Raw genomic sequence first — 26,755 nt, forward strand, 5'->3', positions numbered from 1 at the left:
CCACTGTGGTCCAAGGAACCCTCCAGGCCTTCAGTACCAGACTGGAACTGCTGAGGCCTCCAGCCCTTTGTACTGATGGATACTGGGTTCTCGCCTCTCCAATATGAAGACAGCCATTGTTTGCCTACCCAGCCCAAATGGTGTCAGACACCCTAGTGACCCCCCTTTAATATCTATCCATTCTATCAGGTCTGATCTTCTGGAGAATCCTGGCTAATCTGCCATCTAAATCCCACAAAGTCTGAGGAATCAGCCCTGGCACGGGACCTCCCCTGTCTCACGTGACCGCACTCACTGCCCATTTCCCTGGCCTTTTGGAACTCGGTCTTTTCACTCATCTTGGCATAACACAGTGGTTAGGAGTAGAGTTTTGGAGCCAGGCTGGCCATGTGTATTTGGATCCAGGTTCCACTAATGCTAGCTGGGATGTGTTAAGCAAGTCACTTAAACTCTCTGTACCTTGCTTGTGTACAGCTTTCTGATAATTCTGTCCACTTCAAAGAGTATTTGGGAGGGTTAGTAAGTCATCCATATATAAATAATTTAGAGTAGTGCCCAGGACACAGAAAGCTCTCCAGGTATAATACTTTCACTTATGTGCTCCTATCTTAATAACTAAATAGTAAATTCCTAAAAGATAGGAATGTCAGCCAGGCACTCAGTTAGGAACACATACATGAAAAGGTCATACATACACAGGTGGTTTGGATCACTTTAAGTTGGATAAACAAAGTCATTATCTTTGAAATTTTTGGCTGATTTCAGATACTACCTTTACTTTTGCCCTCTCCCGGTGTGCACCAGGGCCCCCTCGCCTCTCCCGGTGTGTGCCAGGACCCCCTCGCCTCTCCCGGTGTGCGCCAGGGCTCCCTTGGCATGTGCACGAGACTGATTGTGCCCTCTCATTGTATGTACTAGGGCTCTTCGTTTCCAGTAATAGAACAGACTCCACATAACACAAGCAGAGTGGAAAAAATCCGAGGGGAAGCCCCTGACATCGTGAATTGGAGGGATAGTCTGGAGATGGAGGCTAGGACATAGCACTCCCAGAGTCTAGGTGGCATGGTGGTCTCATTGCCAAGCTAGAATAACCACCATTTGGGCCATTGCTTTGTTCCAAATTTCATCCTCAGCTGTGGGAGCCCACAGAGGTTTCCTAGTGAGAACTTACTCAGGGTCCGAGAATCTGAGCTTGCTCTACCCAGCAGGGCTGCGTAAAGAGATGATTTGGTCATGGGTGTGGTTACCAGGTGTTTGAAGGGGTCTGCACTTGGCTGTATGGTGTGCTTTGATCTTGCAAGGGGGAGATCTTTTGCCTCCCCCCTTGGCATGTTATAAGAAGGCTTTTGAATAAATCTTTGAGACCATTGGGTATTGATCCAGGCCCTCCTGAAGCTATCCTGTGTTTCTGTCTTTCTTCTCCTCGTCTAGGTCTCTCTTTCTATCTAATATTTTCTTATCTCTCTCTCCTCCTCCTCCTCCTCTTCCTCCTCCTCCTCCTTCTCAGAACACTTCAAAAAGTGGGAGCTGGACTCCCACACTCAGCACCACACAACCTGGACAGGTAAGGTCCACCTGACACCCTAGTACGTGAAAGGTGTGGAGGCAGGAGGATCAGAAACTCAAGGTCACCTCCAGCTCCACAGTAAAGCAGGCTTAGGGTACATTAGACCTTGTTCACCCACCACTGCCTTACCCTCAAAAACTGTATTTACACGATTATAATCATGTAAAAATATGCCGAGAATGAAAAGGCACATAAGAGAAAGGAAATACATTAAAAACGAGTGCAGTTTTATTAGTTTAATTAGATTTATTAATTTTAAGCTATAAATTCGTAATTAAAAATAATTGCACAGATACACAGCTGGAAGGAAAACTAGCTAATCCCCCTGACTATAGGACCCCAGGAACCACACGGGAGAGGGGCCAGCCAGCAAAAGGGAGAGTGGGCTCTGTCTGCCTGGGCCTCCTTTCCCTTAAGACATCGGCATGGTTTCTTTTGGCTTAACCGGGCAAAGCAGAACTGCAGTGTTCGGCATACCCGAGTCCTCTGTGCTCCTTGCTTGTGGTGGGTAGATTGTTTCCTTCCTAACCACCCTCGTCTTTGCTGCCAAGAACTTCAAGCTCATGAGGTGGGCAAGATGTGAGCCACATGGCAGCTTCTATTGTCTTAAAAATGAGCAGTTTGATGTCCTGGGCAGGGGTAGAGCAGGGGAATCTGCAGATGACCAGGGCACAAGAGCAGTGATCATGTGTGCATATTCTAAACCAAAAGTTCCAAGGGGAAGGGAGGAGGGTTGGCTCTTACCTCAGCCTGGAGGCTGTACTGATCAGCCGCTCTCTCTGGCCTTACAGATCCAGGGCACCCACACACAGTGGAGGCCAAAGGAACGCCCAAGTAGCATGGCCAATGACGCCGTGCATGGCTGCTCGGGTCAGTTCCCTTTCTTTTGGGGCGTCCCCGTTACTCGGGGGTGAGTCTTCAGCACAGCTGGTACTGTGTGACCTGCCTTGCTGGCAGCAGGCTCAAGTGAAAGTCTGTAAACCACGAGTCTTGGACCCCCTTGGTCCCCGCCCTTCCCGAGTTGTCCCTGACTCCCCTGAGGTTCTGTCCTTTGTCCTATCTTTTACAATATGCTCTTCCCAACCTTCTGCTCTCTGACTAAGCATGCTAAGACAGACCTGAGCAGAACAGACCGGCTCTGTCTTCATATAGGATCCTAGTGATAGGTCGTAATGGCACTCAATACATTAGTCCAGTTCAACACAACCTCCTCTAAGCTCACTAGAGCCCTCTCCCGGGGAGAACATCCCGCTGTCTGCCCTTTCTCTGCAGAGGATGATGACATTTTGACCAGTCACTCACTTCTTTGACTAAAACTCTTCAGTGGCTTCCCCATTGGCTTAGACCGAGCTGCTATTTAAACAATGCCATAAACTGGGTGGCTAACATGATCCAGATTTCTCTCCATGTTCTGGAGGTTGAAGTCTGAGATCAGGATGCCAACAGGGTTGGGTCTTGATGACTATAAACAACTCTTGCTGGTTTACAGTTCTTTGTGCTGTGCCCCCACATGATGGAAGGCAGAAGGTAAAAGGTCTGAGCTCACTTCTGGGGTTTGAAATGCCACCAATCCCCACCCTGGAACTCTGCGTCCCTCGAGGAACCCTATACAAAACCTGCCACTCACTCGGCTCTTTGCTGCCGCTCGTGTTTTTCCCAATTCATCTCTTGTGTGAGCTTTGTTGTGTGATGTGACTTTGTGGTATCCCTTGGCTGCCAGCTGCCAGGCCAGCTTTCTCTTCAGAGCTGTAACCCTTGCACTGGGGATACCTTTCCCCTCAGAGCTTTGACACCTACAGAAAGAGCTACCCAGCCTCCTGGCAATCTTCATAAGGTGCATCATGGGGCTTTACACTAACTATCCCATTTGCCTCCTAAAGGACCTATCTGAAGATTGCATTGGGATAAGAAGCCTTCAACGTGAATTTTAGGGTAACACAAACATTTTGTCTATTGCACTGATTCTCAATACAAATCCTAAAATTGCTGGAAACAGAGGCATATTCCAGTAAGTCCAGCACTTGGAAGATGGAGGTACAAATGGATCAGGAGTTAGTCATTCTCAGCTATCCAGCAAGTTTGAGAGGAACCTGGGTGATGAGAGACCTTGTCTTTAAAAAAAGGGGGGTGGGGTTACAGGGAAATCACTCATCAAGTAATAGCAATAGCTTCCAAAGCCTGATGAGCCAAGCTCAGTCCTTGGAAACCATGCTGCAAACTCCTTTAATCCCTAGAACCCATGGAAAGAGCTGGCTGTGGTGGTGTGCATTATACGTAGCCAGCACTCCTGCACCAAGATGGGAGGAGGTAGAGACAGGAAATCTACCCAGAGCCCAAGGGCCATCTAGCTTGGGGTCTGCAGCATGACAGAAACTACGGAGACCACAGCTCAACAAAGGAGGACGACTCACCCCCAAAGGTTCTCATCTGGCCTATACCGGTGCCGCGAACGCACATGCCTGCGTTCACAATCACACTTACACACGACTTTCTTTTAAGTCTAAAATTATAATTGATTGTGACGGTGCACATTTGTAAACCCAGCACTCTGGAGACGGTGGCAGGAGAACTCCAAGTGGGAGGCCAGTGGGGGCTACAAAAAAATAAACATACGAACCAACCAGTCCCTTCCGGTTCTAGCCCCAGTTCCTCTCTGAGGATAACCACACATGCCAGCTCCTGCCTACACATGTCCTTGTCCTCTGAGCCGCATTCTTGGGGAAAGAGCTGCAGAATCCCTCTTGGGGGCTTCCCCTTTCTCTGGCCTCAATTCGGTGTCCTGGTTTTGTTTTAAAGAGCATTTTTTCTTCCTTTGCAGCCATCAGTAGAGCTTTGGGGAACTGGTTGGGCCCCCAAGATTCACCAGTGCTCAAGTTGTTCATATAAAATGGCCTAGTATTTGCATGTAATCTATCCATATCACTTGTATATTTTAAACAATCTATAATAGCTCATGATCTCTAATATAATGGAAATAATTGCTACAGTGTGTTCTTAAATTTGTGATAGCTTTTACTGTATTTTTTCTAAATACCCTGGCTTTTTAAGGCCCCCAAGTGCTAGGACTACAGGTATATGTCACCATGTCCAGCTTTTTAATCGACTGCTCTCAAGACCTGGAGGCACACATGGCTGACTATACACACACTGGTGATTTTATGCAACGTATACCACACAAGTGTTTCATTTCCTTATGGGCAGGGCCTGTCTCCACTCTGCTCTCTGTTACAGCCCCACAGACTACCACAAAAATTGGTATATAGTGGGTACCTGATACTTGATGAAAGTGAACGAACAAGAAACCAACGTGACCCCCACACCACTGAGAGAACCTGCACTTGTGGGGGAGTCGGGGAAACGGAACGAGACACATTTAAAGAAAAGGACAGGTGGCGGGGAGGAGATAATGCCTGACTAGCCAGACACGTGACCTGACTCAGAGGAAGTCAAAGCCAACTAGTTTTCAAATCTGAGTCACTAATGGTTAGGTTTGTAGAGATAAGTGTTGGTTTTAGATGGTGGCGGGAGAGCGTAATGAGACATCTAAAGAGCCAGTGTACCTACCTATCATCCCTGCCCCAGGAAGGCAGAGGCAGGGGGATTCCAAGTTTGAGACCAGTCTGGGATACACGGTGAGACCCTGTCTTTAAAAACCAACCATAACAACAATAATGAAACAACTAACAAACACAGTCATGTGGAGGAGACGCCGCAGAACCACACGGGTAATTTTCAGAGATGGCTGCTTTTCGGTAGAGACGTAATGGCATTCCACAGTCATCAAGGCAGGTCAATACAGGGCAAGACTTAATTTCCTTAGTTTATTAAAGATGGCCATGTTAGGATGCGCACAGATTACAGCAGGTGAAAATCCAGTTCAAAACACAAGATGTACACAAACAGATGTTTTTATTTAGACCTTGCTCCTTTTCTGTTAGTTCAGCAAAAGCTCTCGACCCTCGGCAGAGGGAGCTGGTAAGAGCCTCCTGAGGGCAGAGCGTGGGCTTCCACTTCTCTCAGCGCCTTGGAGCTGTCTCCACCTCAGGAGTAAACGCTTCCCTTTGTACAGAGGGGGGATGATCCCTCCGCCTTACCTCATTCAGTGCATTCGGGGTCCCCACTGCAGGGGACCCTCAGATACTGTTAAGTGACAAAGTGCTTGCATGACACCCCTCTGTCCCTCTCCCCGACTCCCCAATAAATAAACACGCACTTGGACGGTGACGACAGCAGACTCGGGGTCACGGAAAGATAGGTGATCTGCAGGGGTGGGGCGGGGAGGGGGAAACGGAAAAGTCAGTGAGACTGCCGAGGTCGGCTGCAGCCTGTGCTGACGGGGAGCGCGGACGGCAGTCCCCTCCAGTGTGGTGACTTGGAGTGGGCAGCTGGACGGGAAGTCAGCCACAGACTGGAACTGGAGTCAGAGTCGGAATCCGAGGTCTGACTCGGTGACACTTGAGTTTGAAGGGATCGACCCTAAATCTCCTTGAAGGAAGGGGAGTTTCTAGCCAGCCCTTCAAAACTGCCCCTGGCCTCGGCTTTGGGTGTGACCGCCAACTGAGAGAACGGTCCTGGTCATCCGGCCCTCAGCCCCCAAACGTGAGGCGGAGGAACCGCACCACGGGCCAGTTCTGACATGTTCCTCTTGCTCTGCTAGAGCTCAGGGTGGCTGCTACAGCAACGTCCCTCTGTCTCTCTGGGACACCCCTGTTCCCTCCAGCTCAGAACCTGTCAGCGTCCGTCCACCAACCACGTGCAGTTGTTTGGCCTCCTGGGGCAGTGCCCGGGCCAATTACTTTACTAGCAACCAAGTACAAGGAGACAGGGAGACGGAAGGCGGAAGCAGTCAGTTCCGGAACAAAAGCACTGTGGGCATCAGTTCCCACAACTGCCAGGCTCTGAGATGCGGCAATTCCAACGCCACGACAAACGTGTGTCTGCCTTAGTCTAGGAAAGGCCGTAGAACGCACACTGAGGGATGAGGGAGGAGTCTGTTAAAATTAGTACTAGGAAACAGATGAGTCGACATACATTCCCGAGGCCGAGGAGGTAAGTGCATAAACGGCAGAAAGGCAAACAGACACATTCGCAAACCGTTGAGGTCGCTGATGCTCCTAAGTGGGCAGGCTTCTCCCAACTCCGAGAAAAGAAACTAAGGCAAGAGATCAGCCAACGGGAGGGCCCCAGCTGGGGGGGGCGGGTGAGGGACAGAGAACGGAGTCGGGTCACACCTTTACTCAGAGCCAGAATGGTCACAGTCATACAGAGCAGTCAGGGGCCCACGGTTAAGACGGTGGGTGGAGTTTCTATCCTTGCCTCAGCTTGGCATGAGGGCCCTGCCTCAGCTTGGCGTGCACCTGCACTCAAGCTAGTCAGCTGAGAGTCTCAATACCCAAGAGGCGGCCATTACCCTTTATCTGAATAGCATCTCCTCAGGCGCCGGCTGCAGCCTCACTGGTGTGTGTGGTGCTGGCTACACACGGGCCTGGCCTAAGACCCAGTTCTGTTCTTTGCTTCAGGCCCATCAGAGGACACGAGCCAGCTCGTGGCCACCTATGCCTGGAATACTTGAAACGAGGAGGTCATGCTGGCCTCCGGAGGTCTCTGAGGAGTCTAGAGCAATAACGATTCCGTTCTTACCTGGCCCCAAATGCCTAGTGAGTCGGACAGAATGACCACCGCTGCAGCCCCATTCCCTTCCCTGGCTCGGGGCGCGCAGTCTTACTGTCAGGACCGGGACAGGGAAAGTTCCATCCTCCTGTCTCGGCAGCAAAGGTGAAGATCACTGACTGAGAAGGGCCTGGCTCAGAAGCTGTGGAACTGAGTCAGGAGTGGGAATGATCCTTGAGCTGCGGCCGTCACCAGATCTGAGCCTCGTGGAACAGGCCAAGCGTGTCGGAAGAGCTGGGTCTCGCTGTCTGTCCAGTCCCCTGGCGAGAGGCGCTCCAAGTGGCAGTCCTGATGGAAACGCCCAGTGCTCACAGATATCTGTCACAACGGACTGGACCCGTCAACCAAGAAAGGTTGTCCACACCCGGACAGCAGACAAGTCATAAACAGGGACGATATATTTTAAAAAAGGCCCCGCACCTTCCTCGAAGGTGTGGCTCAGTTCTCTATCGTTTGCCTCTAGCCAGCCCCTCAGACAAAGGGCTGAGGTGCGTTCCTCAGGTGGCCTCCAGGACGGTGGCCTCTACAGCCAAGGCTTCCGTGGGCTCCTCTTCATAGTCAGACAGGTAGGACTCGAGGCTCTGCTTGGCCAGTAACTCCCGCCGGGCCTGGAGCCGCTCACACCGGGGGCAGCTGCCAGACTTGAAACAAGCCTTATGGTAACAGGCTTTACACTCTGTCCAGGTGGAGAGAGAGAGAGAAGAGAATGACTTGTCTCATCCCAGGCTGGAGGCAAGCGACCACCTCAGCCACCTCAGCCACCTCAGCCACAGCTCCTGCCTGCTCAGGTGGTGGTGGAGTTACTCACACCATACTCTTGCTAACAGAGTCAGGCAATCCATTCAGTCTGTGTCCAGCCTTCTATCACCACTATCTCAATGCTAGCATCCATCCTCACCTGTAGATGAACTTCTAAACCGTCATATTAACTAAGAAACACAGAGCCAAGTGCAGAGTTAAAAGCCCAGAGATGGAGCAGCAGCCAAGAGCTAAGACCTCCTTCTTACCCCTCGCTGCCATCCTTCCCCTGAGGAAGAGAACTACTTCCTATGTTCTGTCTTTTTATTGTCTTTCTGTTCTGCCTTCTCACTGGTTCTAAACCCAACCACATGCCTTCCTCGTCACTGCCTGTCTATACAGACCTTCTGTTCTCTATGGTTCGTACTGAGATTAAAGGTTCGGGTCACCGCTTGGCTGTGTCCTTGAACACACAGACTCTGCCTGCCATGTGATCGGATGAAGGGCGTGTGCCACCACCGCCGCCGGACTTCTGCTAAATGGCTTGCTCTCAGCTCTGACCCCCAGGCGACTTTATTAACGCACAAATACAGTGTCAGCGTCCTCACCCTCACAGGTCCGGCACTTGTGTAGCTCGAAGGGAAAGATGACGTCGTCCTCGTTCTGGCAGAATTCACAGATGAAGCCCTTGGCCTGGCACAGCTGTGGAGGAAAGCGGTGGCAGCAGAGTGAGGGGCCGGCCAGCAGGGTGGCCGCGGTGAGGTGAGCAAACCGTCAATAAACCGGGCAGGGTGAAGGGGTCGACTGTCTGTGGGGTGCAGCCTAGGTCTGGACCTGGGAGCATGAGGGCCGGATCAGGGCTGGGCACCATCACACAGGCCCGGGAAGCCTTGCACTGGGGCAGCTGTCCGCGAAGAGGCAAGGGGGAAGGGGCGGTTCTGAGAGGAGGGGCCGAAAATCTGCCACCCAGCCCGGGCAGCGGCGCCATCTTGACGCATGTACCACAAGTAATTAAGATGAAAGGTAAAACCAAGGGCGTTTCCCAAAACAATACCCTCCCGGTCGGTCACAGTGCAGTATACCCCCCCACACCCTCACCCCACACACCTGCACCCCACCCCACACCCTCAACCCACAAACCCTCAACCCACACACCCGCACCCCACACACCCTCACCCTACACACCCGCACCCCACACACATAGTCACCCCACACATACCTGTACCCCACATACACCTGCACCCCACACACATAGTCACCCCACACATACCTGTACCCCACATACACCCGCACCCCACCACAGGATCACAGACTGGGCAGCTGAGATGGGCAGATCTAAAAGCATCATCTCCGAAGTGTGTTGCTCCTACCATGAAGGGTAATAATTTCCAGAAAGGGTAATAGAATTTGCAGAAATGCTATCAAATAAGCTATTGCTTCAGCCCTCAGCGGCTCCAGAGGAGGGGACAGTTCACTTAAGCGTTACCTTCACGTCGGAAAGAAGAAACCAGGCTGACACAGCCAACTGCTTGGAACCTGACCGGAAGCAGGTCTAGATTCCCGGCAAAGGTCCTCCCCGAGTGTGGCGACCCTCCAGTGAAGGCGGCTCAGTCTTGCCCGGGCCCAACTCCAGCATCAGCTCCCGTCCTAACTCTTTGTATTTTCTGGACAGTCCTCCTGCCTCAGCGCCCCAGTCCTCCGTCCTCTAACCCCCGGTTCTTCAGAGGCCCCGAGGCTCGCTCACTCAGCCAACAGCACGCCCTCTGGCGTCTCCCAGTGTCCACTGGCCCTGTCAAGTTTCTGGAGCTCGATGCCCAGAGCCCTGGCCACCACTGCGCCCCAGGCACAGGCTCAACTGCATGGCACAGCAAGGCTTCCTCACCATGCATCTCTCGACGTGGGCGGCTCCTGCCCTGGTGAGCTCGGCCAGCCGGGGCCCCAGTTCCCCTTTCTTGGTTGCAGTCAGGTCGTTCAGTGAGTACAGGTGGAGATCCTCTGTCAGGTGACCTGGAACTATGTCAAAGGAATCCAAAAGCCTACAGGAAATGAGAGGAAGTGGGGGGGTTGGCAATAAACATTTCATATGGCACGTGACAGTACAAAGATCCTTACTGGGCAGGAGAGAAGCTCATGGGGGGTGGGTGACGTTCAGCCAGCCCAGGTATCCCAGGCTACCCCAGCTTCCCCACACCACGGACCTGAAGGACAGGAGTGTTTTCTTTCTAAACCCTGCAGAGTGAGCTTGGAAAGCGGTGTCTGGCCCTGGACAGACAGTCCTCCTCAGAGGGGACACAGCTCTAACTCCTGCTACGGCTTCCCATTGACCACCTTCGGACACTGCGAACCCTTCCTCGTGGAAAACAGAGCCAACTGCTGGGACACGTTCCTCTCAGAGCCAACAGGAGGCCAGAGGCCTCCGGCCTCCAGGAGACTTACTCTTTGGCCAGTCGGCAGGTCTTAAACATGTTCTTCATGTGGTACAGCTGAACCCGCAGCAGCTGAAGACGAGAGAGAGGGGTGGAGGAAAGAGGAGGATCTGTTAGGAGGGCCCGCGGGTGCCTGCAAACTGTGCACGGGGCAGCCAGAGCTGGGCTGCCCTCACACCTCACAGTCAACGACGTCAACTCCAATGACACCAGTGACCTTTGGCGAGGGAAGGCCCTTCCCTGGGTCACTCAGTATGCTCACTCGGACACACTGGCAGCCGCGCAGAACTCTGGGATTCAAATTCCCACTCCTGTGCTCAGTGAGTGTAGAAACGGTTTCCGCTTTCTAGTGCTACCTATGGCTACCCAGAGCTGCTGGGGGCTTTGAGACTCTGGCAGGACAAGTACCCGGGAACTGAGCAAGTGTGGCTTGGTGGTAGAGAACTCGCGCTTGCTATTACTCTGGGTACCAGTGCTGGGCTCGAACCCCAGCGCAGGAAAACGGACAGACGAGAAAGGATACAGAACCTGAATGGCGACGTGACAGGAAGTGTGGTCAGGTTAAGGAAACTGCACCAGCAGAGCCCAGGAGAGGAGAAGTGTGAACCTGTGACACCCGGCTTGTTCAGGCATCTTACCCGGACCTGACTGAGCAGCTTGACCTTCCTGTAGAGGGCGCTGTTGATGTCCTGCACATTGAAGAGAGGGTCATTCCAGATCTTGAGGAGCAGGTCCTTGGAGAAGTTGCTGACGTAGTACTTGCCGAAGTCCCACTTGCGCAGAATCCGGCTGGGGACGACCATCTGGGCGTTCTCGTGGCAGCACTGGCAGAAGTACTTGCCCAGGTACTCACAGTACCGCAGCCGCTTGATGTAATCTAGGACACCCGGAGAGCCAAAGGCTAGATGGGACTTGTGCACCCAGAAGCTGGGGACCTTCACGAGGCAGGTAGGGGGGACCAAGTGGCTCCCAGCCACTTCTGTGTGAATGTCTAATGCTGGAAAAACCCCCCATGATGAGGTCTGTGGCTCCTGCATCCCACCCTGGAGGCCACCAAGAGCCCAAACCTGCCGGAGCTGATGAGAGCCGGTCTCTAAGAACCTGGCCGCAGTGAGCCAGTTACCCCAGGCTGCGGTTCTGGTGGTGAACAGCTCCCTCAGAACTGTAACTCCCCACAACTGCCAACTCCTGCCTAGGCCTCCCCTCCTGCGCCAGGCCCTTCTTCCCTTCTCCCTGTATCTGCTGTCACCTCCTCGAGGTTACCTCTGACAGGCACGGGAGAGGACAAAGCTTTACCGGGGTCAGTCCGGATGCCGCATCCTGCACAGCGGTAATTCTGCTTGGCCACGGCAATCTTCCTCCTGCAGAAAGACGAAGGAGGGGATTAGCAGACGGCGGCTACCCAGGGCTCAGAGGTGTAAAGGGTGATGACAGACAGACTCTCGTTAGGGATGGGAGAGCCGAGAATTCACCAACTTCAGAGCTGGACAAAACTCGTTTCTACTGGGAGAACTAACGTAAAGTGAGAGCCTGTGAGGTTAGAACTTACAGAGCTGGCCCATGGCAGTGACTGATTATCCTCAATATGAACCACAGTTCTGTGTAAGTGCAAGAGATGAGGGATAATAACCCGGAAAGAACAATGGGAGAGGAAAGCATTCATCTTAAGAAGAGAAGAAAACCTAGTAAGCTCACAAAGTACTGGGAGAAAGGCAACAGTCTGAAAATGCTGATTTAAAAGGCAGGGTTCAGGGTGGGGAATGGGGATCCAGATAGGTATGGGAAAGAACTGAAGGGCCAAAAGAATTGAAGAACAAAATAAAATGGAGAATCCTCTTTCTATGCTGTTAAGTACAGAGAACTGCGGGGAATGTACAATTGGAGGCGGAGACAAGAGGGGAGATGTTAGCTTTGCTCTCACAAGGAGGGGGACCCCTTCTGCCAAAGGGCACAGATGGCACTGGCTACTCACGTCGGGGCTGGATGGACATTAAAGATGATCTGAGGCCGGGGCGGAGCCCACTCCAGGTTGCCACGCACACGGATACGCAGCTTGTAGATGTCCGCGTGCTGCCCGTCATCCGGTGAGATGGGCAGTGAGTCGGGGATGGGCAGGAGCTGCAGGGAAAAGTGTGTGTGAGCTGGCCTGGACAGTCTGGGGGGACACATACGGTGAGCCCTTATGGCCACGATAAGAGCAGAGACAATGAAACACATTTCAGAATTACCACAGCCTGAGCATTCAAGGAACCCTGGTTAAAACAACTAGTAGGTACCAGGCTACTAGAAGCAAGGACCTTGAGTTCCAAGAAGCAAACAGAAGCATCATTCTAGGGAGCTGGCACCCATTGTTGATGCTGCCCCTATACTTCCCAGGGCCTTTCCTATGCCAGTGTGCCTCATGCCTTAAAAGAATCAACTACAGAGCAAAGAAGATTTGAATGATTCCCTTTCATACAGCATCTAAAAGTTGGCCACAAAACATGAGTTTTTCTTCTATGGAAGAGGACGGTGAAGGAGCAACTTCTAGGAAAATCCTAGGCAAGCGACCATTCGCTCATTCATTCACTCACTCAACACACTTTCACAAACGGTGTCCCCAAATAAGGACAGACGCACAGGTTCATTCTAGACTGAGGCCATGTGAGAAAGGAACACAGGACCAGAGAGTCCAGGCTCCTGGGCTCCCAGGGAAGAGTGAGTGGGAGGAGCCTACCTTCTGTGGGGCATCGTGCTCTGGAACCAGCCACTCCAGCTCCGAGGCAGCTGGAAGCTGCATGCCCTCAAACTGCTTCAGAAGGCCCATGGCCACTGCCTCAGCAGACGTGGAGTGCAGGAAGCAATGGGAGCTGGGAAGGAGAGAACCGCGGAGAGCTGAGGGCACGAAGTCGGAAGACTGGTGCTTCCTTTCAGGGCCTGAGACCACCCCCCTGAACTTGACAGCTCAGGGAACACTGGCTGCACCCAGAGTCTGCTCCGTTTCTTCACTCAGCGCCTGACACACATGCACAGTGAAAAAATACTGTTATTCTTCTTAATTGTCCTGAGACTACAGACAAGGCCCTACCTCACCTACCAGCATCGGGCGGTACTGCAGTTAAGAGTTCTGTATTTTCCTTTCTCTCAAGTTCAGTTTCTTTCACTGCAGAATGGACACTCGGCCTGTCTCTAACGTGAGTCAGTCAGACTGCTACTGCACCTCTCAGAGATGAGGTCTTTCTCCCTTGCACGGCCACCACCAGGCGGGGCCATCACTTGAACCCTGCCTCTCCTTGAAACGGGATGGCTTTCTCCATGGCCTTTCTCAACCGCGGGCTGCGATCCGAGTTCGTTTCTCCATGTCCCCCAAGGTTATGAAAATGAATGAAAAAACACTCACAAGTTCTGGGAGATGGATGCTTTGCCGTTTGAGACCGCACTCCTCCTGATATCAGCATCTGCATGGAAACCAGAGATAAGGGGAGCAGGAAATGGAAAGGGAGAGAAGGTCCGGGACCATCACAGGGTGCTGCAGCTAAGCACTAAGGTGGTAGCTAGGTGCGACGCCCTAGACAGGGTACGGACAGGTGAGGCTCTACACGCTACTCCAGTCCATCTCCATCCACATCACAGCCGGATGAATTAGCGACATCATGCTGAGCACTGAGGTCAAAGTGGTCACAAGTCGAGGGGGAAACACAGTCGGGTTTGGTGTAAAACAGTGAGAGAGAGGGATCTGCAGGCACCCGGGGACACACTCACTATAGGCACAAACACAAGGATGACTAAGCCTCCCCTTCAAATAAATCTCAAGCTTCCTAAATGATATCCTCACAAAACTGATGTGGTAATTTCAGCACTGGAAAGGCTGAGGCAGGAGGATTATGTGTTGAGAGCACCTAACAGGTAAGGGCTGTGTCTGGCTTTTTTAATGAAAGAATCATCACCCAACACAAAACTCAGATCACGGAGGTTATCTATTAAATGTCTGCGGAGTTGGAAGCTTGTCTAACTGCTCATCGTTACCCCTGAATATTCGATGCCTTCTCTATCTTTAAAGTTCCGTGGGAAGGTTTCACTCCTGTCTGGTGGCCGAGGGAGGAGGAAGGGCACTTCCCCCTGGCTTGAGACTCCCTGGAGAAGCCTGGTAACCAGCTTTCCACAGGACCTGTCAGCATGATCGTTACTATAGAAATCTCCTGTATAATTACAGAAAAATGACTCTCCAAAGCACAGCTCCAAAGACAGGCCTGAGCCCCAGAGACCTCACTGGCCCACATGCCACAGAAGTCATATTCGAGGAAGCTATCAGGGCCTAGCCAAGTCATGGAAAGGCTTTTCAATAATCTCATTTCTCACTTCCTTTGATGGCTAGCAAGAGGGCCTTTTGTCCGTAACTAGTCCCGACAGTGATCCATCTCCTGTGTCTGAGGCCCTCGGCAGAGCACAGGGCTTACGTGACCTCACTGCACTTGGCCATGAGTAGCTCAACTGTGCCTCATGCTTTTAACTGCACATAGATTCTTTTGTTTCTACAACTGGATTACAAAACCTCTCGTGAGGAAATGAGATTAGGTCTACTTCAATGAGCTTTACAGCATTTAATACATAGTTCTGGACACAAGCATAACTCAAATAATATTGCTCACACACTAATGGCTTCCAAGCTTCATGCAGCTTTCATACACTACTTGTTTGGGGAAGTGCTGGAGATCAAACCTGGGGCCTGATTGTGATAGGCAAGCACTCAATTGCTTTTAAAGCATATAAAAACAAGACATCAACCATTTTTTATTTTGCTAGTAATTACAAAGACCATTTTATTTGACAAATAGGTGCTCATTTCTGTCACACTTCTGTCTGAACTTGATCCCAAAGCAGTGCCAGCTGCCTAGTCTACTGCCTCTAGTGTTGGTGGGGAAGAAGATAAAAACGCCACACAACTGTTTGGTTTGCATCCTGGATTTGGGGATCATAAATACTGCTAGGGTTGAACATGAATCTTGTTTTGTCAAATATATAAAAGTTTTCAAGAGAGTAGTTCCAGAATGAATAACTGCCTAAAAGCAATTAATTTTTTTTTTTTTTTTTTGCAAATTTCATCCTGCTTGGGAGTGACAGGGAAAAATGAAAGAAAATCCTAGAGAGACATCCCTGAATAAGGAACTAAGCAATTTTGACAATATAGGTCCGGACTATAAAAGAAAGTGTTACACATTACAGAAGAGGTAGTCGATAGCAGTTGCTAAGGAGACCATTATTTCCACAAAGCCACAAGCATGTCACATAATGGCGTTTCTGTCCACGGTGGCCAGTGTATATGACAGTGGACCCCCGAAATCCTATCACCTCAGGATAGGATTTCAGACACAGTAGCCGTCTCAGTCTGTGTAAGTGAACTCTACGATCTATGACAGTCACACAAAATCACCTAGGGATACATTTCTCAGAATGGAACTTTGTATTTATGCTTTTCATATTCAAATAAAAGTCTTTTTTTTTTTAAATCTTTATGCTCTTTTCTTTAAAACCTATAATCCAGCTAGATTTATCCTGCGTATTGTTCTTTTCCACCAGATATATAAGGTCTGAGGAGGTCTGTGGTAGGTGCTTTTTAGCTAATCACAAATCCTTGGGGTAAGGCTCCTACCCCAGAGCAGAGGGCTGAGGCAGCATGGATATCCAAGTGGATGTGGCACCTGACACCCATCAAACACCTTGACTTCACTGTGCCTGTGGGGCACCCTGCTGACTCAGTTAGTTCAAGCAGACGACTAAGTTGACGTGGATGGACCACTAGTTGAGCACAACAATATAAGCATGCCAAGGTCCAAAATAGTTAAGGAGGGAAGTGTTCTGTAGAGAACAGAAAGAAGCCTGCACCTTCCTAGTGGAGTTTAACATAATTGTAAAATGTCTTCTTAATCTTTTGAACAAACACAAATATATTTTAAAAGCAAATAATTTTCCCAAGAGAATTTATCTGAAGTGCTTTTGATGCTTTCCATCAAAATTATTATCGACTGGGGAAAGTTATAAAATATAAAACAGGGGTTGGCAAGATGGCAGCATGCTGCCAGCCATGAGGACTTGAGCTCAAACCCCAGGACCCACATGGTTGCCCTCAGACATCCACATGCATGCTGTGGCATGTACCTGCTCTCACATACAGAACAAAATAAACACACAAAGACAAACAAACAATAAAACCGCGTCACATGAGGGGAAAGGTGCGCTACTGGGTGGGAGGGCTGATCAGGGAAGACATGGCCGCACTCTGGCATCTCAGCAAAATCTACACATTTTTAAACAGAGGAAGTAAAACCTAGGAAGTGAGCTTCAGAATTGACTTGGCGATACCGATAATGGTTCCCACTCACTTTCCTTTTAGCAGGTAAAGTGATCTCCAACACATCCGGGGATCCAACGCCAGCGAGTTTTCTGTAATTGCTAACTCAAAGAGGAGAACTGTAAAGTGGAGAACTACTGTTATTGTGAAAAACTGATTTAAAAGAATAGGAGAGGGGCTGGAGGGATGGCTCAGTGGTTAAGAGCACTGGCTGCACTTCCAGAGGTCCTGAGTTCAATTCCCAGAAACCACACAGTGGCTCACAGCCATCTATAATGAGATCTGGTGCCCTCTTCAGTATACATAATAAATAAAAATCTTTAAAAGAATTGTTTAAAAAAAATAAAAGAAAAGAATAGGAGAAATGATTGCTCACTTTAAACTTTATCCTAGTTAGGGTTACTTTACGACTGCTGTGATGAAACATCATGAGGGAAGCAACCGGGGAGGACAGAGTCTATTGGGCCTACACTTCCACACCACAGTCCATCACCGAGGGAAGTCAGGAAAGGAACTCACACAGGGCAGGAACCTGGAGGCAGGAGCTGAGGCAGAGGCCATGGAGGGGTGCTGCTTACTGGCTTGCTCCTCATGGCTTGCTCAGCCTGCTTTCTTATAGAACCCAAGACTGCCAGCCAGGGGTGGCCCCACCCACAGCAGGCTGTGCCCCCCTCCTCCATCAATCACTAATTAAGAAAATGCCCTACAGCTGGACAGCATTTTCTCAATTGGCATCTCCTCCTTTCAGATAACTCCAGCTTGTGTCAAGCTGACATAAAGCCAGCCAGCACAAACTTCACGCAGCTTTTACTTATCAGAAAATATAGTTCCTGAATAACCTTTTGTATATATTATATTAGGTTTCAGTTTATTGCCTCAGAACCCCCAGTCTGCTGTGCTTCAGACACATCTCCCGGGGGAAGTTAAGCGTCACTAGAGGGCATTGGGAGGATGCCAGGGAGGACGGAGTTTGTCCTTGCAGTTGGCTGTGCTCCTATCTAGGCGGACAGCTCAGTGCATGCGGACAGTGCCAGGGAAGTGTGCCCACAGCAGAGCCACAGCGGGGTGCAATCAGCAGCTCCTCTCACAAATATTTCCCGCGGGGGCACATCTGGCAGAGCTGTATGGGAAGTGTCGGGGCTTAGTCCTTCTCCACCGGCTGCCCTTCCTTCCACTCCTGCCTGAGGTCTGAGGTAAGGCACTTGCCTGGCACTGAGAATGGCTTCCCAGTGGAGGCTGCTGGCATGGCTTCTCCCTACGGACAGCATCCACAATGTGACTCGAGGCAGCTCTGTGACTTCAGAAGCTCCTCAGCCAGGCAGCCTGGATCCCAGACTTGGGATCCAGGCTGGTGCTGCTCTATCGCAGACCGAGGGAGAGTGGCTGCCATCTGCATCCTGTGTTCTCTGTGGTTCTCTTCACTCCTTAGAAGCTGCTCTCCCATGACCTTGACTCCCTGAGAGAGTTTTACCATTCAACGTTCCCTGTTCAAACTGCTCTGCTATTTCCTGTCTCCTAATTGAACCTGAAAATACATCTACGCAGAGGACTGAAACGCTAGAAAAAATCTACAGAGGAAGGCCTGAGGAAGCTACACCACCAGAGAACCACGGGGTGGAGGATAAGAACAACAGAATCTTAAGTCCCAAAGTGAAAACACTAGCCAGAATTGGAAGTTTATGCAATCAATTTGGCAGACGCCAAATATCAAACCAATTTGTCAGACACCGCAACCAAAAATAGACAAAGAGAAACAAGCAGGGACGGAAGATGGATGTCACATCCTGTATGATTCCATTTCAATGAAATGTCCAGAGAGGGCACATCTACAGCAGGCATGCATTAGTGCAATGCAATGTCCAGAGAGGGCAAATCTATAGCATGCATGCATTAATACAATGAAATGTCCAGAGAGGGCACATCTATAGCAGGCATGCATTAGTGCAATGAAATGTCCAGAGAGGGCACATCTATAGCATGCATGCATTAGTGCAATGGAATGTCCAGAGAGGGCACATCTATAGCACACATGTGTTAGTGCAATGAAATGTCCAGAGAGGGTACATCTATAGCATGCATGCATGCATTAGTGCAATGGAATGTCCAGAGAGGGCACATCTATAGCATGCATGCATTAGTGCAATGGAATGTCCAGAGAGGGCACATCTATAGCATGCATGCATTAGTGCAATGAATGTCCAGAGAGGGCACATCTATAGCATGCATGCATTAGTGCAATGGAATGTCCAGAGAGGGCACATCTATAGCACACATGTGTTAGTGCAATGAAATGTCCAGAGAGGGTACATCTATAGCATGCATGCATGCATTAGTGCAATGGAATGTCCAGAGAGGGCACATCTATAGCATGCATGCATTAGTGCAATGGAATGTCCAGAGAGGGCACATCTATAGCATGCATGCATTAGTGCAATGAATGTCCAGAGAGGGCACATCTACAGCAGGCATGCGTTAGTGGTCAACTGAGGCTGGGGGTGGGAACCCTGGGAAACTGCCACACTAACACAGGAGATCTTCCTGAAGGGACGCAGTGCTCCCAAACTAGATGATGCAGAAGGCTGCATCACTCAGCAGTTTTGCCAGAGATCATTGAGCTGTACACCTGTAGGGGTCACATTTTGTTAGGTAATTTACACCTCAACAGATCTGTTTTTTAAACTAATACATGCGAATGGGCACAAGTATCTTTATGAATAGATTCTCTGCAGTCTCTAGGTTTATATTCGATATTGCTAGAAGGAGTGTCTTTGAAGTCCATTTTCTTTACCAGTACTCGGATTCATATAGTCTAATTAGTGAGACATAATCTGAGGAAAGTAATTAACCAGTTTTTTTACATTTATCAGTTTTATGCAATATGCAGATTATTCATCTATTTATCATAATCAATACCCATGTGACACTAATACCTTACTTGAAGGTATTATAAATTCCGATAGCTCTTTTTTTGGTTGTTGTTGTTTTGTTTTTTTGAGACAGGGTTTCTCTGTGTTGTTTTGGTGCCTGTCCTGGAACTCACTCTGTAGACCAGGCTGGCCTTGAACTCACAGAGATCCGCCTGGCTCTGCCTCTCGAGTGCTGGGATTAAAGGCGTGTGCCACCACCACCTGGCCTGATAGCCCTCTTAATCAAGGTATCTGTGGTGGTTTGAATAGGAGTGGCCCCCATAGGTTCATATATTAGAATGCTTAGTCACCAGGGAGTGGCACTATTTGAAAGGATTTGAAGGATTAGGAGATGTGGGCTTGTTGGAGAAAGTGTGTCACTGGGGGTGGGCTTTGAGGTTTCAAAAGCCCATAACAGACAGGTCCAGTGTCTCTCTCTCTGCCTACAGATCAGGATGTAGAACTCTCAGCTCCTTCTCCAGCATCATGTCTGCCTGTGTGCTGCCATGCTCCCTGCCATGATGATAATGGACTGAACCTCTGAAACTGTAAGCAGCCCAATTAAATGCTTTCTTTTATAAGAGTTGCCTCGGTCATGCTCTTCAAAACAACAGACAGTATCCCAAAAGAATCTTCAATAGTATGAAATTATTTAAGGAGATTGAAAGGAAGCATGTCTGAACACCTCTGGACATTATCAGGGAGATCGCTCCTGAGAGGTATGGTACTTTTCCAGAAAGAGTCTGACATAAGGACAATTAAAGACCAAAACAGATGACAAAGAACCAAAACCAAAAAGAAAGCTAGAGAAATACGTTTTAGGTTATATTTTCATGATTAGGAACTTATGTGTGGCAAGGACACAAAACTTAAAACATTACTTTTAAAAGATTTATTTTTAATTGTGAGCATGTATGTGTGTCTGTGTGGGGGAAAGTGCACGTCCTGGGACGACAGGATGGATCCCCGGGAGCTGGAGTGACAGGTAAAGGTTCTGGGAACCAAGTTTAAGTCCTCTGGAGGAACAGCAAGTGCTTTTTCCCACTGGATCATCTCTCTAGCCCAAATCATTACTTCTGAGAGACCTCGGATTATGCTCCTCTCCCCTTCCCTGCACCAAACCACTGTGCTGTCAGTGGAGGTCACAAGACAAAACGTAGGGGAGTTTCCCTTTTTAATTCTTCTTTAAAGGTTTGATCAAATTCAGAGAGGGTCTTCCTGGTCCTGTGCCTTGAGTTTCCCAGGCTCTGATTCAGCTTCAGACCTGCTGTTCGGTGCAGACCTGCTGAGTCCTGTAAGGACTTTGGTAGGTCATACGTGTCGAGGTCATACGTGTCATATGTATCTGTTTCTAGATTTTCCATGGTTTTGCAACTTAAGTTTTCCAAGTATTCCCAAACGGTTACCTGGATTTCACTTGTATCTCTTCTTATGTCTCCCTTTTTCCTCTATAATCTTAATTTGGATCTTCTGCTCAGTTTGGCCCAGGGTTTCTTAATCTTTCCAAAGAAACAAATCTCCATCTTGGCCCTTGGTGCTATTCCTTATTCTCCGGCTTGTTCATTTCTACCTTGACCTTTAGCATTTCTTTTGTCTACTAGCTAGGAATTGGCCTGTTCTTTTCTAAGACTTTGGGGTGCATCATTAAGTTATTTTGAGTTCTCTCTGCTTTTCTAATATAAATGATCATCACTATGAACACTCTTAGACCTTCCTTAGATGTGTCCTAAAAGGGTATGTTGTCACCTCCATGCATTATACAGTATCTCTTACTATCAGGATTTCTAGTTTAAATCCATTCTGATAATAGAAAGGAAAGTTGATTTTCTTTTCCATTTATATTTGTTGCTTTATCTGTACCAGTCATGCTTAACATTCAAAGCCACAGCGTGGCCCAAACCATGATCTACTTTGGATAAAGTTCCATGGACTGCTAAAAAGAATTTTAGTCTTCATATTACACAGAATATTCTATAGACATCTATTAAATCTCTCTGACCTATGGTGAAGTTTAGCTCTTAAATTTCTATTTGATTTCTTTAAAATCTGGATGATCTATTGACTAGAAGCAGTGCTGAAATCACCCATCATTAGTGTACCTATCTGTCCCCTTATGTCCAGTATTGTTTTATTAAATTGGATGCATCAGTGTTCAGTATAAAGACAGTTATAATTATCATATTTTCTTGTGTCTTTTATTACTGAGTAGCGTAGCGACTTTACCTCTTCCAGTTAATTCTGGCTTGTGGTCTACTTTGTCCAGTATGAGCACAGCTACATCTGCCTATTCTCAGCGACTACTTACTTGGTGAATCATTTCCTATCCTTTCACTTTCAGTATCTCTGCGTGTGTCTTTGCCAGTGAGGCTTGCACTTGACAACACACAGTTGGATCTTGGTTTTAATCCCATCAGCCAGCCTGCATGTCAGAACTGGAGAGCTGACCATTTACCTACAGTCATATACAGCAGCCAATGAGGGCTACTTGCTGATTTCTGTGATCTTGACGATTGTTTATCTGGTTAGTTCAAGTACTGTTTGTTCTTTTCCTTTTCCCCTTTACATATGAGGGGCTTGCTGAGTTGGAAATGTTTGATTCTTCCCTTGTTCTTTGTTCAACAATTCCCTTCGTGAACCTTCCTGTCTGGGACTGTCTTTCTCCTGTGGGGGACTCCTTTGTACTGCTGGCTTGGTGGCCATACATTGTTTTAGTTTGTGCTTTTCCTGGAAGTTCTTTTTTCTCTGAGAATTGTTTCTTTGGTGTGTGTGTGTGTGTGTGTGTGTGTGTGTGTGTGTGTGTATGGATGTCTACATGTGAGGTATGTGTGCACATGTATGTAGAGGCCCCAAAGTGATGCTGGGTGTCTCCCCCAATCACTCTCCACTTCACTTACTGGGTAGGGTCTTTTACTAAACCTAGAGCAGGCTATTGGCAATCTAGTCTCTGCCTCCCATCATGTCTGCCTGGCTTTTACATGGGTTTTGAGGACCCCAATTTCAGTCCTATTCCATGAATGTTAAATGATAACTTCTCTGGATATGGTAATCTTGGTTGTAACTACTTATATAGGTCTTGGAATAGTTTTAGATTATCTATTGATGGTCTGGTGTCATCCCATCTGCGTTTGTAAACAATCTGCATACGTTTTCTATACCTCTAGTGGATTTATTTAGAGAGTGTGTGCACTCACATGTGAGTGCTAGTGTACCATGGTGTGTGGGTAGAGACTGAGAACAACCTGCAGGAGTTAGTCGTCTCCTTTCATCATGTGAGTTCTGGGGATAAAACTCAGGTTTTCAGGCTTGGCAATAAGTACTTTCAGTCAACCAAGCCACTGTGCTGGTCTCATGTACACTGAACTTTTAAGGCTCCCAAGATTGGGGAAGAAGGATTCTAAGAAAGCCAAGTAACAGTATGAATGCCTTATAATATGCTCTGATGGAAAAGACAGTTCAAAAGCAGAGCAAAAAGAAACTCATTTTATTACCCTTATTTCTCTAAATCTTGGTCTAATCTCATATAATTATTTCAAATAATGGATCGCATTATTAGCAGTCGTAGACAATTCTGTTAGCATTATGAAACTAAAAGTTTGTAATTAAAATACCAAGTTTTTGTTTTAAAATTTTTTGAGTAGAAAATTTTTATTCTCTTTCAGTTAATCCTAAGGACTATTTTCCTGAATGTCAAACATTATAGCAGTAACTCTTAATTGTGTATGAAGTTCTCTAGAAGAGATTACTTTCTGGGAGTATACCATTCTGTCCTACATTTACTGTTTGCAAGTGTCCCAAGCTACAGCTCTGAACTTAAATTTACCTGCAGGATGTCAGAAGAGGGTATCAGATCTCCTGACGCTGGAGTTACAGATGGCTGTGAGCTGCCCAATGTGCATGCTGGGAACTGAGCTGCCCAATGTGCATGCTGGGAACTGAGCTGCCCAGTGTGCATGCTGGGAACTGAGCTGCCCAGTGTGCATGCTGGGAACTGAGCTGCCCAGTGTGCATGCTGGGAACTGAGCTCCAATGTGCATGCTGGGAACTGAGCTCCAGTTTGGAAGAGCAACAACCCCTCTGAACTACTGAGTCTTCTGTCCAGGACCTGAACTTAAATTCTTTTTTAAAATTTTTCTCTGACACAGGGTCTCACTATGTAGACCAGCTGGTCTCAAACTCACAGGAATCCACCTGCCAAGTGCTGGAATTAAAGGTGTGGGTTGAACTTAAATTTTTTTCAAATTTATTTTTATTTTTTTTATTTTTTATTTTTATTTTTTGGTTTTTCGACACAGGGTTTCTCTATGTAGCTTTGCGCCTTTCCTGGAACTCACTTGGTAGCCCAGGCTGGCCTCGAACTCACAGAGATCTGCCTGGATCTGCCTCCTGAGTGCTGGGATTAAAGGCGTGCGCCACCAACACCCAGCTTATTTTTATTTTTTAATTGTGTGTGTGTGTGTGTGTGTGTGTGTGTGTGTGTGTGTGTAAGAGCCCAAAGAGGCCAGATGTGTTGGAGCCCATGGAGCTGGAGTTACATGTGGTTGTGGTTTCTAGTAACTGAACCTGGATCCTCTGGAGAAGTAAGTGTTCTTAACTGCTGAGCTATCTCTCCAGCCCCTGAACTTAAATTCTTCATTTGGCTGTTTCTTTGTTTGTTTGTTTGTTTGTTTGTTTTTTGGTTTTTCAAGACAGGGTTTCTCTGTGTAGTTTTGGTGCCTGTCCTGGAACTCACTCTGTAGCCCAGGCTGGTCTCGAACTCACAGAGATCCACCTGCCTCTGCCTCCGGAGTGCTGGGATGAAAGGCATGCACCACCACCACCGCCTGGCTTGGCCATTTCTTTTTTAATATAACATTTATTATAAAAAAAAAAACCAACTTGCAAATAAACTAGGCAGTGTAGGTGCACATCTTTCATCCCAGCACTCGGGAAGCAGAGACAGGCAGATCTCTGTGAGTTCGAGGACAGTCTGGTCTACAAAGTGAGTTCCAGGACAACTAGAACCGTCCTAGAGAAATCCTGTCTCAAAAAGACAAAACCAAAAAGCAAAAAAACACCCCCCCCAAAAAAAAAGAACAAAAAAAAAAAAAAAAGCAACCAACCTACCAAACAAAAATTGCAAATAAATACAAGCATCAAAAACTGAAATTAATCAGATCCAAAATCTATACAACTTAGTGAATTTCTTTTTTGTTTGTTTGTTTGTTTTTTGAGACAGAGTCTCTCTGTAGCTTCGGAGCCTTTCCTGTGAATTTCTATACAGTTAGTAGGCATTCAAAAAGTAAGCTGAGGAGCTTCACACTAAATCTTACTCAGTATGAAATACATTTTATGCTCTTATCCACCAATATCCAAGACAGAACCGTTTTTCCAGTTTTGACTATTCCTTTCTAAACTTTGACCCCATCAGTCACATGACTACCTAATCTAAAATTAATCACTGTGAGGGGAGATGGCAAGGACAGCTTGAGTCATATGTAAAATGGCATCTGAATTGCTCCCGAATTGTCTAGTGTTTTCTGGTAAGTTCTTTAGTTCACAGAGTTCTCATAACCTTGACAAGGGTCCCAAGATCAAACATGTACACAAGCCGGTGCAAACATTCACACACATGCAGGTAGAAGCACACCCACACTTCCAGCACGGCTACCTGAGAACATGGAGGCCATTGACACCGAGAGTCCACCCTTTGACATGTGAGTCAGGTTAGAGCCTTGTCTACCATCTGTGCAATAATAATTACAAAGAGGGCCCTTTAGAGAGGAAGTTGTTGAGACCGACAATTCCATACCACACGTTCTCGGGATCAGGCCGTGACTTCTGTGCAGCTTTTAGGAACCCACATGCATGGTGGGCTTGGAAAACAGCTCCTGCTACTTCCCCAAACCAGCCCGGCCTCAAGCACCCCCTAAGAAGCTAAGGGTGACGTTTGAAATATCTGGTCATGGTTTTGACTACTGAGTATGGAGTGCGGGCACTAATGGCAGTTCGTGTGTAGAGGCTGGAGAAAATGGCAAACATCTCAATCTTCGAGCAGTCCCTCACAGCAAAGGATGACGGGGACCTAGAGACTGAGGAATCCCGTCCTATGGCTGTCTCCTTTGAGAATTTCTGTTCTCAGCTGATTACATACACCCCTGGGGCCCACAACTGAAGCAACAGTTTCCAACAGGAGTGCACTTTGTGAGAATTATGGTTAGAAAAAAACGCACACAAACTAGGGGGAGGGGGTTTTAAGTTCCTATTACTGTCAGGAATAGAAATCAAACACATTCAGAACAAAGAGCAAAGTTGTGTAAAATCTGAATTTCTGAGTGGAAAGCGCTCTGGCTACTCAGGAGGTCCCTGAAGACTTCAATCATAAAATATCCGTTTGTTATCGTTTTACAGTGTTATAATGGAGTGGGTGCAGACAATTCAGCTCGGTGAGGAAATCATTCTCAGCTTTGCCATGGGGAAGAGCTTCTCTACCTGAATCGTTTTGCTTATTGCCTGCTAGTTTGTCTCTCTGTTGGGCCCTGAAGAAATCTACGGTTTGCAGAATAGGGCTGCCGTGAAGCGTATCACTCAAGCATGATGGAGCCACTGCCACATTACGGCAGCTGATCCCCGGCTAAACTCAACGAGACCCTCCCAAGAGGGAATCTACTGACATTCCTTCATACAGAGCGGGATGGAAGATCATCAGACCCTCGTTCACTCTTGCCCACCTTCCCGACCTCTGAGTAATGCCCGTGCCCGCTGCATGTGGGCTCAGGAGGTGCTAGACTATATATGAAATGGGAGATTAGCTCAAGGCGGGACTCCATCTACGCAGCGCTTGGAAGGCTGTCATTCATGCTGGTGTGATATTATTATTATTATTATTATTATTATTATTATTATTATTATTATTATTATATTATTATTGGTGATGCAGCCTGTCAGCAAACCAGTAAACTCCCTGACTCACCAGGCTGGACCTAAGACTGTTTCACAGGTCTGCTGTCAGATCCCCTCTGAGGATCTAGCGTAACCGCTTTACTCCGACCGCCTTCCAGAGGCAGAGGCAGCCCCCCACCCCACCCCCTGCGCTGGTGCTTCCGACACGAGCCTGCGGTTCTGCCTTAAGACCGCTAAGACG

The 26,755-nt window shown here is 48.3% G+C and overlaps 1 protein-coding gene across 11 annotated transcripts in view; it reads right to left on the reverse strand.

The window, feature by feature from the left end:
- Positions 1–5,374: 5,374 nt before the first annotated feature.
- Rubcn (rubicon autophagy regulator) overlaps positions 5,375–26,755 on the reverse strand; it is a 68,021-nt gene continuing 46,640 nt past the window's right edge. For 7 of the 11 annotated variants that reach the window (XM_076548745.1, XM_076548742.1, XM_076548741.1 and 4 more), the window contains 9 exons: positions 13,781–13,838; positions 13,118–13,250; positions 12,374–12,519; positions 11,698–11,762; positions 11,040–11,278; positions 10,412–10,473; positions 9,858–10,011; positions 8,584–8,677; positions 5,375–7,913 (listed from right to left, as the gene is read on the reverse strand). In XM_076548745.1, coding sequence (XP_076404860.1) covers positions 7,735–7,913; positions 8,584–8,677; positions 9,858–10,011; positions 10,412–10,473; positions 11,040–11,278; positions 11,698–11,762; positions 12,374–12,519; positions 13,118–13,250; positions 13,781–13,838 — 1,130 coding nt within the window. In that variant the 3' untranslated portion in view covers positions 5,375–7,734. Of the gene's footprint in view, positions 7,914–8,583; positions 8,678–9,857; positions 10,012–10,411; positions 10,474–11,039; positions 11,279–11,697; positions 11,763–12,373; positions 12,520–13,117; positions 13,251–13,780; positions 13,839–25,282; positions 25,358–26,755 lie in introns of all 11 variants that reach the window. The other 4 variants (XM_076548740.1, XM_076548739.1, XM_076548747.1 and 1 more) reach the window with 1 other exon arrangement.

The sequence above is a fragment of the Peromyscus maniculatus genome, chromosome 12, assembly GCF_049852395.1.
Source record: "Peromyscus maniculatus bairdii isolate BWxNUB_F1_BW_parent chromosome 12, HU_Pman_BW_mat_3.1, whole genome shotgun sequence".
NCBI classification, from domain to species: Eukaryota; Metazoa; Chordata; class Mammalia; order Rodentia; family Cricetidae; genus Peromyscus; species Peromyscus maniculatus.